Consider the following 16,639-nt stretch of genomic DNA (forward strand, 5'->3'; position numbering starts at 1 on the left):
TTTTTTCTTTTCTCAAGTGTGGAATGGTAGTCGATAAGGCCACCAAATACAGGGCAATTGTGCAAAATGCAAAACCCAAGCCAAAGAGCCAGGTCAAAAAACGACGGATCGAAGGGGGGTTCAACCTCCTCTCAATACATCATTGCTATAATGTGTGCCATTTCCATTAATAAATGTCCATCGTGGTACTAAGGAAAGACTGAGGTAGATACATGGCGACCACAGAAATTAAACACCAATGTCATGTAAAGAACTGCATAAACCCCAATGTCATGTGAAGAACTGCATAACCTCCATGCCTGAAGCTTGAGCTTCTGGATACCCAGGTGTACCATTTCAGATCGTGACTGCCTCCACAAAGATGACCAAAGAGGAAGTGGAAGAGGTGGGCACCCCTGAAGGTAGCATAGAAGCAGAAACTATGGAGTAGTTGCTAATCTGGTGCTATCAACAGGACACAACAATGGGCTGGAACAAATCATATTTAATACCTTGGGTAACCAGTCGGTCATGAAATTGAGTGTACACAGTGCTAGGGAATGGAGGTGACAAGAAAATGCTCATACGAATCGGCAGAACCCATGTGGTGCCAATGCTAGTCTGAAGGTAAAAACCCTGAACTGCAGTACCTGACCCACGTGCGAGATGCCACCATTATGGCAATGTGCAGGTAGGAGCCAACTATATCAAACTTGGGCATCCACAATCCTATTAAAAATGCCAACTCAGAGAGAGGAATGAATCACTTGTGAGCCTTGGAGAACCTAGTAACTGATATAGACAAGAAAAATTGATGAATGGACATCAATCTCCTGTCTTCTTCGGCCCAACAAATCGACAGGAATGAATAACTGGCACAATTCTCTCTCTACCCCCTGACCAACAAAACTCTGACAGCCTTCGAACTAATGTTCCAAAATCTGAAGATCTGCAAGAGATGGAAACCCTACAGGTTGGGTGGATAATGGTGGTGAAGATGAGAACTGGATGACTAATCCTGACTCAAGGACCTGTAGTTCCCATGGATCCGTGATTAAGGTTTACCACATATCCAGAAATTCTCAGAGCTGTGTCCAACAGACCCTGCAGACATGCAATAATCACCAATGTTACTGGCAGCATTCCAACTGAGTAGTAAATCCCTTGTATATTGACAGAATCTATTCTGGGTACCAACGGACTGAGGGGTCGAGACAATCGAATAGGGATGGAACTATGAACCACTGTAAGAGCCAATAAAAGCCAAGATGCCCACTACAACAGGGATGAATGTATAAGCCAACAATCGAACCAATGTGGATGCTAACAATGGTTCCAACTCGTTATCAATGGACTTGGTGATCCTGAGAGTCTTCCAACAAAGTTTTATTTTAGGAAAACAACACGTTGGACTTTAGAGTAGTAAGTCCTTAAAGTTACCACCAAGGGGCACTGATCTATTCTGGTTAACTATAAAGTTCACTTTAGGAATTCGCTCTAATTTCTTGGCGCATATATATTGTTTGAGAGTCGGAATATGCTTCCACCTAATGGTAGTAGGCTAAATCACATAGTTCTGACAACAGTGGCTGATAAGGCATACCTGTCTCTTCACTTAACTGAGCAGTAAACCTCCCTGCATGAACCACAATGTCAGTGGATGGAAGGAAAACCGAGTATTTGCTCCCATACCTTTCAGCCATCAAGGTGCAGGCTCAAAATCAACTGTGGAAAGAACAAAATATCATAGACTTGATGGAACAACTGACGAAAAAGAGCCTGATGCAACTTATCCCAAAGTGGCCTCCTGAGAAGTCAACAGAATAAAAGAAGGCGCAGGAAAAAGCAAATCTAGATTCGCTCCAGAATGTCCAGGATCGCCCTCAATTACAGCCCCAGAGCTCCCCAAAGGAGCACCACCAAACCAAATATATGTATCTAATAAGATCACTGACAATCTCAATCGAGAGTGATTCCTTACCATCACCCCCCATTGTTGTGCAACGATAGATATCAGAGGTGGGATAGAAGAGACCCGATTTCCCTCCATGCTGGAAGTAATAATTAATCCGGGAATTAATGCTATATATCAGCTTGTCAAATGAGAAATTTTTCTTGTTTATTATGAAAATCAACTAGGTAACACAAAGAATGCTCAAAGTATCTTCTAACAGAGAAACCCGTTAGTGAATGCTTTGTCGAGAAAAAGTGACAACACTACTATCTGAATGAGGTACTTATACACAGTACCTGGATAGAGGGTGAACTGACATTAGTGGAGAGTGTCACAAAACAAATATCATCAAGGGCAATTAAATGGGGTATAAAAGACTGGAGCATGAATGAATAAATCAGACCAATGCTTAGATGGGCAAAGGAAGAAATCCTAGCAGATGAGTAGTACCTGTAGTATTAGAGGATGTAAGTATGCTTTGGAAATTTAAAATAAAAGAATTAATTTGCACAACTATATCTCTGGATACAATTTAATATTTAAAGACTAATTTTTATGTGTTAATTTAAATCTTTAGCATGAAAATTTTATAGAGATACCCATAAATTTAATTATTTTGGAAAACTTTCCCTAGGGTGTAGATGACCTAAAACTTTTACACTGTACATTAATAACCATAAATGTTATTTTAACTAAATTATAGACACTACTTCATCCTTTGCTCTGACCTCTATCTAAATGTACACAAAATTAGAACCACTGATGCACAGTAAACTGTTATTTTTTCCATAAGTGATAAAATAATCTATGATATGAAAAAATTGAAGTACTAATTTCAAAACAACAGAAAGTTTGTATGCCATATCATGCTAACTTTTTCAGCTTTAAAATAATAATTCAGTCAATTTTTTAGTTTAACTTTTACATCAAGTGAAAGTTTGCTAAAGCCCTACCTGTTTTTATCATTTAGTTCATTCTGCCAATCTAATTCTCCTGTTTTGGTCACACTGTCATACCATATGACAAGTGAATTTGGGTCATGGTGATGCATTTCTTTTGTCAAACAGTGCAGGAATGTAACAAGGTTTGAGACATTTTCTTCCTTAAAACAACAGTTATAATATATGAATATTGCATAAAACATTTAACAGAAAATTATTAACATATCAATTTGTATAAAACTTTTATTACAATGACCAAGAAGAGCATATAGATGTAACAAAGTTCATACCACTCTTAGCCATACCAGATGAAATAAAGGATACATATAAATGAATTGGTTTACACTTTTGTTGTAATTAAAACTAATATATTTTAATGCTTCTTCTGTGATATAAATGAGTTGTTTTTACATTAAATAATAACTATATCATACTGTTAATGTATAAAATTATAAGCACTTCTGCATACTTGGTTTTTGTGTGATGTTATAAGTCTAAATAACAATGTGTGACCATTCTCAATAAAAGCAGCTTTCAAATATCTACACTACTATGCCAATTACATAAATTGGGGAAAATTATGCTCATATTTTATATTTTGTCACTTAAGTCATTAACCTTTCATTTTAGAACAAATAAAATGCCTTTATTAAACCCACCCTATATTCTTCAACCGCTGATTCCCCTTTTAAACTCCTGTAAGGAAGTGGCCTCCACTACTACTGATGGCAATTAATTTCATAATTTAATCATCCAATTAGAAAAATAAAACTATCTTGACTGGTACCTATCCATTTTCTCCAAACTTCAAACTTGTGTCCTCTTATAAACACAAAGAAGTCAGAGGCAACTTTTTAATCTTCCCCAGATAATCTTATAAACTTGATAAGACCACCTCTTATTCTCTTTCCCTCCGAGAAATTACATTAATAGATATAAACTTATGACAGACAACCCTTCCATCCTCAGAATAACTTAGTAATCCTTTTCTGATCTCTTTCCAATAAACCAATATCCTTTCTCAGATAATAATGCCAATAATGTCCAAGTAAGGCCTATCCAGTGATTTGTATGGACATAATTACTTTTTTTTTGCAATCAATATCTCTACAAATATACCCTAAGATTCTATTAGCTTTATTATAAGCAACAGAGTACTGATTTAATGGCTTTAATGACTTATCTTCCACTATGCCAACAGCCTTTCTTTAAGTCATGTTAGTAAGTGGGTTTCTATCTATATGTTTTGTTGTAAGATACGTTTTTAATATTCTGACCAAGACATTTTGTACTGTTACACTAGAGGGAATTTTGGCATGATTTAATGATGACATGTGATGTCTAGAAGTTTCCTGAGTGCCTAGATTTGATGTGACATCTCAAATTTTCTTAAGACTTTGTTAAAAAATTGCATAAAAACACCACAGGTGTGGTGAGAGCAAATCAGTGAGTTAGTTAGGCAGTAGGTGAATCTCTTACAATATTATCTTTAGTGTGTGTGTTAATCATCAAGTTTGAATTTGTGATATAGATATGAGGGGAAATTTTACAAGTAACTGTTTAGATATATTTGTAAGTTTAGGTTTATTACTGAGTCAGCTTGTAGAATTTGTTGTAGAAAAAAATTAAATGTTTTCCTTTCATTCACTGGACTAAACTTGGAATTATTTTTACCAAATAATCAAAAAGAACCCATCCAACATTACAATCCGTTACAACAGTATATTAAATGTGAGTCCCAAATTATGATAATCAAAATGTATTATATTCCTTGCACTTACTATAATTAAAGGTCATCTGCTAAGTATTGTTCACTTACCAATCAATCTAAGTCATTATGTAATAACTCAAAATCTTTAATACTCTGAGATACTCAAGAGTTTAACACGCTACAAGCAAACATTATTTTTTATTAATCATGCCCCTATCAATAATATTTATATTTGTTAGATATATACGACTGTTTTAATTTAAGTATAGCACAAGTGTTAAATTTAGTTATTTTTACAAGTGATAGTTTATCACAGGTTTGTTTATATAACTGTGCAAATCATATGCTGTGTAGTTCAATTGTCGTAAATTGGCAATTGTTGTATTATTGCATAATAATACCAGAACCTTATAAAGGTTTCTTGAGTATTATTACATCATAATATCTCATATTGAGTGGAAAGTTCTTGGCTTCAGTTGGGCTATTTATAAACACAAGTCAAAAATGTAGTTCAAGTTAGACAAAGTTAGTGAGAGATATAGCAAAATACACGTAGACTGTGTGTTTATAAGTTTAGCCGTAAAAAGCATATAGCAGTGCTTTTTTTTTTAAGTGACATTATCATAGATTGTATTGTAACAACAGAGAAGAATAATTTGTCTTGTCAACTGTGTTCTAAAGTAATTGAACAAACCATATGTGGACTTTTGATGAAGAGAGACAATTATTTAAAGCTCTAGATACAACTGAGGTAACCAACAGTGTAACGTAAGTGAAATTATCATTGATTGTATTGTAACAACAGAACAGAGAGGAATAATTTGTCTTATCAAATGTGTTCTAAAGTAACTGAACCAACCTGTGTAGATATTGATAAGAAGAAACAATTATTTAAAGCTCTGGATACAACTGTGTAAGGAACATTTGTATATATGTTTGACTTGTTTTTATACATATTATTTTAAAACAAATGGGCTGTGTGCTGTTTGTTTATTGTTGAAATTTATTGCGAAGAAGTCACAGACACCTACTGTAAAGAATCCAGCCCACATATATATAAAATCCTGACAACATTAATAAGAAAATGAAAAGACCCAACACTGAACCCTGACACACACCACTAGTTATCCAGTTTGATTGGCATCCATTACTAATGACTTTTTACTTTCTCTAACCCAAAGGATGGACGTTGCTCAGTAATTAATAGGGAGTGTGCTTGAATTGTGAATCCAAGAGTTCATGGCCCATTACTACAAATACGAGCTCTGAACATTGGGGTTATGGGTATACTATAAGAGTGATGATGAAATCCCACTATTAGGTCAGACAAGAGTAGCGTATGAATTGTTGTTGGGTGCCATTGACTAGCTGCATTCCTTCTATAGTTTGTTAGTTCAAAAATAAGACAGTCAAGACTAGCTAACTCTGAGTATTTTTTCATGTTAATCTTGGAACAAACATTCACCCAGCCAACATACAATTAGTCTTTTCCCAACTCCCATTGAGGTGATTTTCTTAGCTAATCTTCTGTCTTGAACCTTATCAAAATAATTCTGAAAATCTAAGTATACCAAATCCATACCCTTTCCATTACCCAGATAAAATTCTAAAAAAAGAGTCCATATATCAGTAAGGCAATAATTCCCTTTGATGAATCCATTATTAATTTTCATGCACATTTCATGAAATCTCAATGAAGAATGGTGACATTTTATTGGTTTATGTCTGTTCTACAGCTTGGATCTCTAATGATAAACACAATGAAATAAATTCATCATGAAAATCTATTTTTATAAAGCTATAACACTACAATATTTTAGAATGTGGTAGTTTGGGCTCTACATAATGCTAGACAGTAAACAGCAATAGCTTAATACTAGAAATAAACATCCTTGTAACACCAAATTTGTTATTTTTCTTTAATTCACTTTACAACTTCTTCAGTGATTAAGGGTGAAATGAATGTTGGATTCTATGGAATTTAGAAAATCTAAAGAATGAAGGCTATGGTTCCATAGTCCAAACACATTATTGATGTATCCAAGCCATAGATCACGGCCAATGTTAGTATTTTGATGCTACTTGTTATGTGTAATTGTTTCAAAAACATGCATATACATTATGGCATAAAAAATAGCAACTCAATTACCCATTGGAACACCACTTAGTTGGTAATGTACTTTGTTGTCAAAATGAAAATATCCATTGTGAAGGATGAAATGAAAGATTTCTCTGACAGTGCCTATTGTTAGTCTGTACATTTCCAAATTGTTTATGTGATTCGACATAAATTCACACACACTGCATTGATGCCATCTTCTGCTTGTATAAATGGGTAGAGAGCTATGAAGTCCAATGTAAAGAGCAGTGGTGTAGTCGAGACCTCAGTGTCCAAGACCAAGACTTGAGGGTTCAAGACTGAGACTTTAGGGACTGAGATCAAGACAAAGCTCTTGATCTAAATTACACAATGAAAAACAAAGTAAGAAGAATAAAAATCACATGTGTTAAACAAACTTTATTAACATCTTAACAACAAATCCTTTACACGTTAACCCCACAGTCCTGTGAAAAAAGAAAGAATGAATTAAAAAAAATCAAAAAGTCAAGAAATAAAACAAACGAAAAACTGTTGTTTTTTAAAAGTTTATGGTAACAGTGAATTCTTTATGATCTTTGAAGCCAAACACAATCACAGCTGATCTACTAGACATGTTGAATATCAGGGATAGTTGCTAACATTGAACGTAGATACGTTCACCATATGAAGTTCATACAAACGTGTAGTAAGCCTATGCATAATGCAATGTATACTAGCATTTATTTTTGAATAGAGCATATTATAACTACAGATTGATGTACAGGTAATATGCCAGTTGGCAACATAAACAAAAATAAGGGAGGCACCATAAACATCATTGCAAATGTGAAGTACCAACTACCAAGGGGTTTTACTAGTAAAACATGCACTATAAACATCATTGCAAAGGTGTAGTACCAACCAAGGGGTTTTACTGGTAAAACGTGCACTATAAACATCATTGCAAAGGTGTAGTACCAACTACCAAGGAGTTTTACTAGTAAAAAATGTGCTATAAACATCATTATAAAGGTGTAGTACCAACTACCAAGGGGTTTTACTAGTAAAACATACACTATAAACATCATTATAAAGTGTAGTACCAACTACCAAAAGGTATTACTAGTAAAACGTGCACTATAAACATCATTATAAAGGTGTAGTACCAACTACCAAGGGTTTTACTGGTAAAACGTGCACTATAAACATCATTATAAAGGTGTAGTACCAACTACCAAGGGTTTTACTAGTAAAACGTGCACTATAAACATCATTATAAAGATGTAGTACCAACTGCCAAGGGGTTTTACTACTAAAACGTGCACTATAAACATCATTATAAAGGTGTAGTACCAACTACCAAGGGGTTTTACTAGTAAAACATCTTTCATGCTATGCCACGCCTCGTGTGAAATGCTGCATAATCAGTATTTAGCACTTAATAATCCTAGGTAGGTCTAAATACTGGTAAAATTTATGTATTTAGCCAGTCTCATTTTTGAAACCTGTAAAACATTGAGACTCAAATAGTCCAAGACTAAGACCTTACAAAGGGTGGTCTCAAGACCTAAAAAACTGGTAAAGAGTACTATTGTATTTACCACTGTGTGAGATATCCTTAAATACCAAAAGCATATTTTTTCTGTTATTTAAGTATACTGGAACATAATATAGTAACAGCACTAAAATTGTAAGCAGATTTCCAGTGGCACTGCCATATGCTGAGACTATATATGGCTCATTGTGGCATATCCAGTTTATGTTTCTTGGTAAACCATATAATTCTGAAATGTGACTATTAGAGGGTTTAAGTTCATCTAGAAGCTTCTTAGAGATGTTCTTTGTTTTTGTAAGTTCATAAATAATCTCTTTAGTTCTTTTCTCAATTTGTTTAGTGGGGTTATTGTTAAGTATTTGAATCTTATTCCTGTCTTTTAGATGATCAAATATTTTTTGTTTGTAAATGTTTTCGTTCATAACTATTAAAAACTTTACATTTGTCTAATTCTTTGATGATGGGGTTATTATCTTGTTGTGAAGCTTTTTAAGGGCTAATTGTTCTTGGGGATGTAAGTTGGGTACTATTTCTTTGTAAAACTTTCCTGATCTTTTTCCTCACAATATCTTTTTTAGCATGGAGAGATTGTCGCTTGTTGTTATCAAAAGGGTGTTTGTTGTGAATTTGAAAGCTGACTGATTTGTTGCATCTGCAGTTAAACAAATTTAATAAATGGAATTAATGTCTGAATCATTATGGGTATCCAAGGGAGGCACCACTACCCTGGAAATGTATATGAATCTACAAGTTTTTTATTCACTTCACAATTTCACACTACTTATATACTTAATTTTCAATTATAATAAAAGTTGCAAGGTTTGTCAGCAGCTTTATTTAAAATTTCTAGATACCTATCTGTAGCTAAATATTGAAAAACATTATCGCTACCACAGCAAATTTTTGGATATTGGACATGGTAATTTTCAGTCAAGTCATGAAAATGACCAATGCAGTCTTGCCAACATCCCCTCAACCCTAACACAGTGTAATCGGGGTCAAATTTTGCCACCTGCCAGTAATATCATCAGTAGATTATCAAAGAAACTGATGCAGTTTTGCAGACATTCCTGGTTGGGATCAACCTGTTGCCAGTATCATACACAGAGAAATATCAACATCATAAGCACTGAGACAATGTCAGGTAATATGTAATAGGCTTCTTACCAACAAGTCACTTCAGTTTTGGGAGAGACATCATACTAACAAGATGTGGATTTACTTTGTTAAAAGATATCAGGTCATAAGGTAATAAACACTAGAGTTAATTCTGTAAAAAGCATTAAGCTTTTCAAAATTTTGCTTTTTATTACAATTATGTTCAGAGGCATATTTCAAACCTCAAACTACTCAGTGCATTCTTCTTAGAGGGCCCATTTGTACTGATCAGTTATTGAATTTTCAGTTTCAGCATGACTTAAACTAACCTCATAAATATTAAACTTGTCAAATCTGACTGTGAGAGCTTGCCTATTCTCTTGATTCTAATGGCAAAACTTGGAAGGCGATTCCATTGTCCATTGATTTTGACTTTTTAAAGAACTTTTTTGCATGTTTATATGGCTGTCTCATATGAAATTGAAAACAAACCTATGCTAGTACCATTCTTCTCTCACACTACACTGTGGACTCACTGCCCATATGATAGCATATGAATCTATTTTCATCAAATAAATTTACACTTTCCTCACTTACTATATGAATTTGAATGGACAAAAGTTAGCTGCAGATATTTTCTCCCATATTCTTCATAATTTTTCCATTTTGTCTATTGTAGCTGAAAATCAGATGTATAGTAAAAAAAAAAAAAATAGCATTTCATAAACTGCAGATGTTTTCCCATTTTTCTTAATTTGTCCATTGTGGTTTGAAATCAGAGTTGAGTACAAAATAACATTTCAGATCAATTTCTTTGCCTCCCACAAGTCAATACCCAATAATTATTTTATTTAATACAAGAACTTATCAGTTGGGCCAGATGATGAAAGACAAAAGATTTTATGACACACTTTATATAATGCAGTATACTTTAAAAGTCAAGGTTAAATGCCAAAAGTCAGTCAACTATTGGAAAATTAATAGGCCTAAAAAATGTTTAAAAAACATTAACAGCAGATGTTTATTTCCACGTTCCTCATAATTTCTCCATTGCAGTGCGAGATGTTTGGAATCAATAGTTCATGATTTCGAGCCATAATGTACAAATTAAGATGAATGTGGAAAAAAGAACATCTGCAATTAACTTGTTTGTAAAACAATTTTTAGGCCTATTGGTTTCCAATATTTGCCAGCTTTCAGTTTTTAAATCATAGTATTTAAAAAATAAATCAGTACACCTCACAATACATGTTAGTTGTTAGGGTGCATTGTAGCACAGTATACTGAAAACTGAATGGACGAGTGCATAACATAGATGTGGACCAGTAACACTGAAAAATTACTTTTAGACACTCTATATAGAATGTATACAACAGTTTGTGCAAAATTGATTTAAAAAACACAAAATCCTAATTTAAAAACTAATTGAAAATTTTTTATAGTACAAATTTAGAGTTTTAATAATTTCTAAATAGTTTCACACTAACACTATATTTAATGAGTTTTAAAATTTTCAAATCTTACCTTGATTTTATTTTCTATATTAATCAACCAACCATCAAACTCATGATCTCGTGCTATTGAGACTAAAGATGTAACCAACAGAGACAAAGTATTTTGAGACTCAAGGATCTCATCACACAACTTTATTCCATCTTCATGTTCAGTTATAACTGTTCCTGCAAAAAGCATTAAAGTAATTCTAAGAGATACTATATATCAGTTGGAGTTTGGTTTCACACAGTGTTTGGTGATCTAATCAGCAGTTGAATATATGAACATTACACATGAACTTTGTATTCTTTAGTTCAATCAGTCAGTCTTAATAAGGCAGCAACAAAGAAATCAAAATTCATAAATAATTCACAATTCCTTCAAATGAAGTGAATTCTTTAAATGGGGGAGAAAAAGTATGTAATCTTCAACACTGGTGCAGACATACCAAAAACTAGGTTTTATCAAAGAAAAAATAACATAAAAGAAAATATGTGTAAGGGAACAAGTAACTGAAGCTAAGCACCAATATGAAACAAAAAACAGAATTAGTTAAAATTAACTATTCAAATGATAAAAAAAGAAAAGTAATCCTCCTGCTGAAAAATAAGAAATAGGAATAAAATAGCCATTAGCATGAACAAAAGAAACAGTACTCACCCACACACAGAAAGCACAAGTATGAAGACATGAAGTACTAATAAAATGAAACAAGCAGAAGACAACTTTTGAAGTCTAAGGAAGCTGCAAACATTACAAAAATACACAGTAGAATTTCAAATTCTGAAATCAAACCAGTCAAGTGGTCAAAGTGAAAGACCAATCAGAAGATTAAGAGAAGATGCACAAAGTATGGAAGGTTATATATTAGAATAAAAACTTATGGTTGATAAAAAGAAATAGCAGCCATAAACTGAGTGTAAAATATAAAACTAAAAAAAACCTAATGAAGACAAAAACTGAAGTAGTGGAAGGGGAAACATTCCAAGAAGAAATTATTATGTGATCCCAAATAAGAGAATCAACAAGTTGATGTTTTAAGTAAAATCATGCCAAATAAACCAGTAGCTAAAATGTATGTATAGTGCAGAATAATGAAGGATTTCAGCACTGTCAGATGAAGGAGCAAAGTCAGAAATGCAGAGCTTCACACCATATGAAGCAAACAGGAATAAACAAGGAACTAGCAGAAAGAACATTCTCTGAAGATTACTAACTCTTTCTCAATGGATGAAAATAGCAAGAAAAAAAGTGAGTATAAACTTCAATGGATCAAAGACTTGTTAAAAAGAAAAGAAAAAAAGTGATGGGTACTTTTCCAGGAAGAGAGTTGTTAGTTGGCTTTTTACTTGAAAATAAATGTATGTAGGGAGAAAAAAAAAGGTGAAAGAATGGTCACAATAAGTTGACAGAAAAACTAGTATGCAGAGTATGAATCCTCTGATTCACCACAGAAATTAAAGAACATCAAGAACAAAGAGAGACAGTGGAGTCAGCAGTTGTAAAGAATACATATGTATGTAGATCTCCTTGCTAGAAGAACATCACAGGATTTGAAAGGTAAATGAGGCTGTGACATGAGAACCAAAATTCATAAAGAATGCAAAAATTACCCAAAATGTAGCTGAAGGAAGAAAATAAAATAGATTTTTGAAACAAAGAAAAAACAGAAAAGTATGTTATCTTCAAGACTTACGAAGACACACAAAAAACTGTACTTTAGTGAAAAAAGAAAAACCTCACAAAAATCAACACAAAAGAAAATTTTATGTATAAGGGAACAAATAACTGAAATGAAACACCAATAAGAAACAAAAATACAGCTGTTTAAAATAAACTTTTCAAATGAGAAAAAAAATTAAAAGAGCCTTTTGCAATAGAAACTACACAGCAGGGATATTATCAAGACCTACAAAAGTTAGATAGAACATAACTGGACATGGCAATGTGGGCTGTAATGATGTGAAAAGATTCAAAAATCATTTTAATGTAACATACTCAACCTCTTATACTATTGAAATGAAATGTACATATCAGCTCATATTTTGCCTCAAATGAAAGTTTGAGACTCAAAAAACAGTTAATCCTTCCAGAAAAAACGAAAAGGTACAACCAATGTAAAGATATCTAAGTGACATCATATAATAAAGAAAATAACTGTCAAAGAATGTAATCTGATAAGTAACTATACCTTCAAAATGATCTTCAGAAAGAACCATACATACAAAATCAATAGCCAGAGAACATAAGAATGAAGTCTACAAAGTAGAACAAACCCTGTGTTTAACAAGAGTAGTAAAATGTGTGTCGAGAACAAAAATATAAGAAAGTGTGCTTGCAAGTGCTGCATACTAATCCTTGTTGTAAAAAAGCAGTAAGCCCAACATAATGACAGACAAAGAATGAAGTCAACCTAACAGCTATGTAGGAATGACATGAAATGACTCTTACATAGTGTAATAAAACTACTTAGATGATGTTTACATCAGTTATGTACTGAGAGAAGCTTGGAGACTGAAATGAAAACTGGAGTAAATAGTTGAAGAAGATGAGACAATGAGAGAGATATGATGATTTTAACTTTAGTTCTGAAAAGGTTAGGATAGTCTGCAGGATCAATTTCATCCAATCCTAAAAAACAGTGTATTCCCATCCTTGAAAGTTACAAGTTATCTGTTAGTTGTTCTCAGCCTACTACTGTGATTGGTATGGTGTTAACCTCTTGAAGAAGTTACAAAATGAAGCAATAAAGTTTTTCACTGAAAAAAGAAGAGAGTTTTCTCCCTTTTCTATAAGGCATATATTAGTCAATATAAAAATAAAACAAAGAGGTTCAGAAAAAAATAATTAACATAATAATACATCATAACTGAGTCAGAAAAGCTATCAATATTCTTTTGGTCATCCACAGGAAAAAGAACCTTTGATGAAAAAAAAACAAGAGCCACTTCCTTTTCCAAAACAATAAGATCACAAAGATGATGGGAGATGTTAACGTTTCCCTAAATGGAAAATGTATTTCCAACAATACTGACCTCCCTCTCACACTCGACCACCAGGGTTTCTCCCTTCCTTCAGTTTTTTATACCCCACTTAATTGCCCTTGACCATATTTATATCCTGATACTCTCCACCTACATGAATGCACCCTCTAACCAGGTACTGTATATAAGCACCTCATTCACATAATGTTATCACTTTTTCAAGAATGACTTAATCCCAGTCTCTAACATTGGAAGGAAGAAGGGCAGGAGAGTGTCAATGGAGGTAAGTATTATTAGAAATACATTTTCAAATTAGGAAAAATGTTAACTTCCAAAACATACATCCCTCTGCTCCCACTTATAGCTAAAATCCCACATTGATAAGGTGGAGAGGCCAGTGAGGGCATTATCCATACAGAAAGTGCCTGCATAGGTCATGGTGTGTCAATAGAAAATTGGCACCCTAATGGGGGAACTGCACTACACCCAGAACTGAATTCCTGCATCGCAGGTGGAATTGTACATGAGTGAGCATCACTATATGCCAGCCACAACCAGACAGCCAAGGTTCCACTACTCGGGGTTGGAATTAAAGGGTCTTGCTCCCTATGTCCCACATTGTTAAATAGGGCAATTGGACAGCAATGTTATAAGTATGTATACTTATAAGTGGATCCCAATTTGTAGCCATAGAGTTATACATTCCAAGCCACCAGAATCACAATGAGAAGGTAATTAGCACTGAAGTGGACAAACCTTCTCTTCAACCTGAAGAAGTCTGAAATTCAACTCCCTGGGCTCAGAATGATGAAATTGTGTATGTCTTACTCAACCCAAGGAAGCTGAACTCATCTAGTCTGGAATTATGAACATTCCTCCTCACTTCCCAACCATGTAAGCAAGGTACATTCCACTTGCCCCTGGAGTTATGGGGAAGACATGGAACAACTGTGGTCAACCAAGGACCCAGGATGTGACCACTCCATGTTCAGAATTATGAGGAGATAGTGGACCCCCTTCCATGAACAATGTACTGAATCTATATTGATGAAAAATAAGGGACATGCACACCCCAACAGAATAGCCAAACATCAAATCTGAACCAGTATTACAAGTAGACTCCCACGTAGGCTGGTACCACTCCTACCAACATCTGGGAAAACATCCAGGGAGCCGGGTAGGTCAACCCCCAACTTCACCCTTATGACCTTGTTCCACCAGTAGAATCTGGGGGATAATGCACATTGGGAAGTCCTGAGGAAAAGGGCTCTGGAAACAGTGCAACAGGTGAACCAGGTTCCCTAAATTTTTAAAAGCAAACTGACCTTGGGACAAGGGGGTAGAAGAGGAACACCCACCTTTGTGTTATGTCTATGTAGCCACCAAGTGAAATCATCCAGGAAGGAGGGAACTCAATAATGCAGTCCAAGGAATCCCTAGCAAGGTTCCATTAATCATGCAGCATCCATTGAAGGGTGCACATGAGAGCATGACCTAAGGGTATCAGTGCTTCCCTGGAAGCCCACATCCCCAAAAGTGAAAGCACCTTGCATGTAGTGAGAGTAGGTAAGGGCCTTGGTGATCAAAAGCTCCATACACCATACATGAAGGGGAAAAAATTGGGCTAGATTGAGGTAGGAGTTTAAAAGTACTCCCAGTGGATGAGATATTGTGTAGGTACAAGAAATGACTTCTCGACCTTGATGATCCAACCAACAGAAAATGCTTCTCTCAGAAGCAACTGTGTGTGTTTGTGTGCTACCCGATCTGATGGAGCCAGTAGGAGCCAATCATCCATACAATTATGGAAGTACAAGCATTGAGCAATGTTCCCTCTAATTTTTTTTCAATCAATGTGCAGAATGAATTTTTTTCATGAGCACCAGTATCAAGGCAATGTGCAGATGTGCACTAGCAGTTTTATCTAGGGGCAGGTTTATTTTTAGGCCATGAGCACCAGTAGCAAGGCAATGTGCAGATGTGCACTAGCAGTTTTATCTAGGGGCAGGTTTATTTTTAGGCCATCGACCCCATTGGATCATTAGGCCAATTTGCAATGCTACCAGTTGGTTATTTGGGCTTTAGGTCTATCAAATGCCAGAGTCATTAAGGCTGTCAACGTGTTGAGACTCCTCACCACTACTGAGGATGTTTGCGGCTGGAATAATGAAGTGCACAGCCCTTTATTGGTTGTAGTGTGGCCATACAGCCACGCAGCTTAGAGGGAACACTGCCCACAAATATGGAGTAGTCGAGCAATTGCCCTGAAAACTTGACAAAACACATAAGGTGCAGTGGCCAGCCTAAAGGGCAATGCACAAAACTGGTAAACCTGTCCCCTGTAAACAGACTAAAGATACTTCCTGGATTGCAGAGCAATGCAGGTGTGGAGGTAAGCATCCAAGACATCGACATTGGTCATCTACAGACCCAGAGTGACTGCCCACCATAGAATGAGAAAAGATTCCATGGTAGAATGGAGAAGATTTATGAAATGGTTGAGGCGAAACAGATCTATTACTGGATACCAGTTCCTGGTCTTTTAGGAAAGTACAAACAACCTGCAGTAAAAAGCTGGAAAGATTTGACTGACTGACTCTATAGTGCATTGGAGTAGAAAAGTCTGGACCACTTCAGAGAGACACTGGCAAGTTGTGGGATCCTGAGAGGATGGAAAGGACACTGGAATTGGTGACAATGGAGGGGGGAAGGAAGTGGATAAAGAATCTTTCAGACAGTGCCTGAACAACCCAAGGATTGGAAGTGAACTTCCATCATAGGTGAACAAATTGGGACAGACAGGCATCTACTCTGCCAGAACTCACCGGGTAGTCACCAGTACC

General features: G+C 35.0%; 1 protein-coding gene across 1 annotated transcript in view; it reads right to left on the minus strand.

The window, feature by feature from the left end:
* The window catches only part of LOC106465970 (cytosolic endo-beta-N-acetylglucosaminidase-like), an 86,944-nt gene that overhangs the window by 53,987 nt on the left and 16,318 nt on the right, over positions 1 to 16,639 (minus strand). Inside the window, exons 3-4 of the mRNA XM_013926217.2 lie at positions 10,843 to 10,997; positions 2,887 to 3,035 (exon numbers count right to left, since the gene is read on the minus strand). Of these exons, the coding sequence (XP_013781671.2) occupies positions 2,887 to 3,035; positions 10,843 to 10,997 (304 nt within the window). The remainder of the gene's footprint in view (positions 1 to 2,886; positions 3,036 to 10,842; positions 10,998 to 16,639) is intronic.

This window comes from Limulus polyphemus, unplaced genomic scaffold (genome assembly GCF_000517525.1).
Source record: "Limulus polyphemus unplaced genomic scaffold, Limulus_polyphemus-2.1.2 Scaffold2105, whole genome shotgun sequence".
NCBI classification, from domain to species: domain Eukaryota; kingdom Metazoa; phylum Arthropoda; class Merostomata; order Xiphosura; family Limulidae; genus Limulus; species Limulus polyphemus.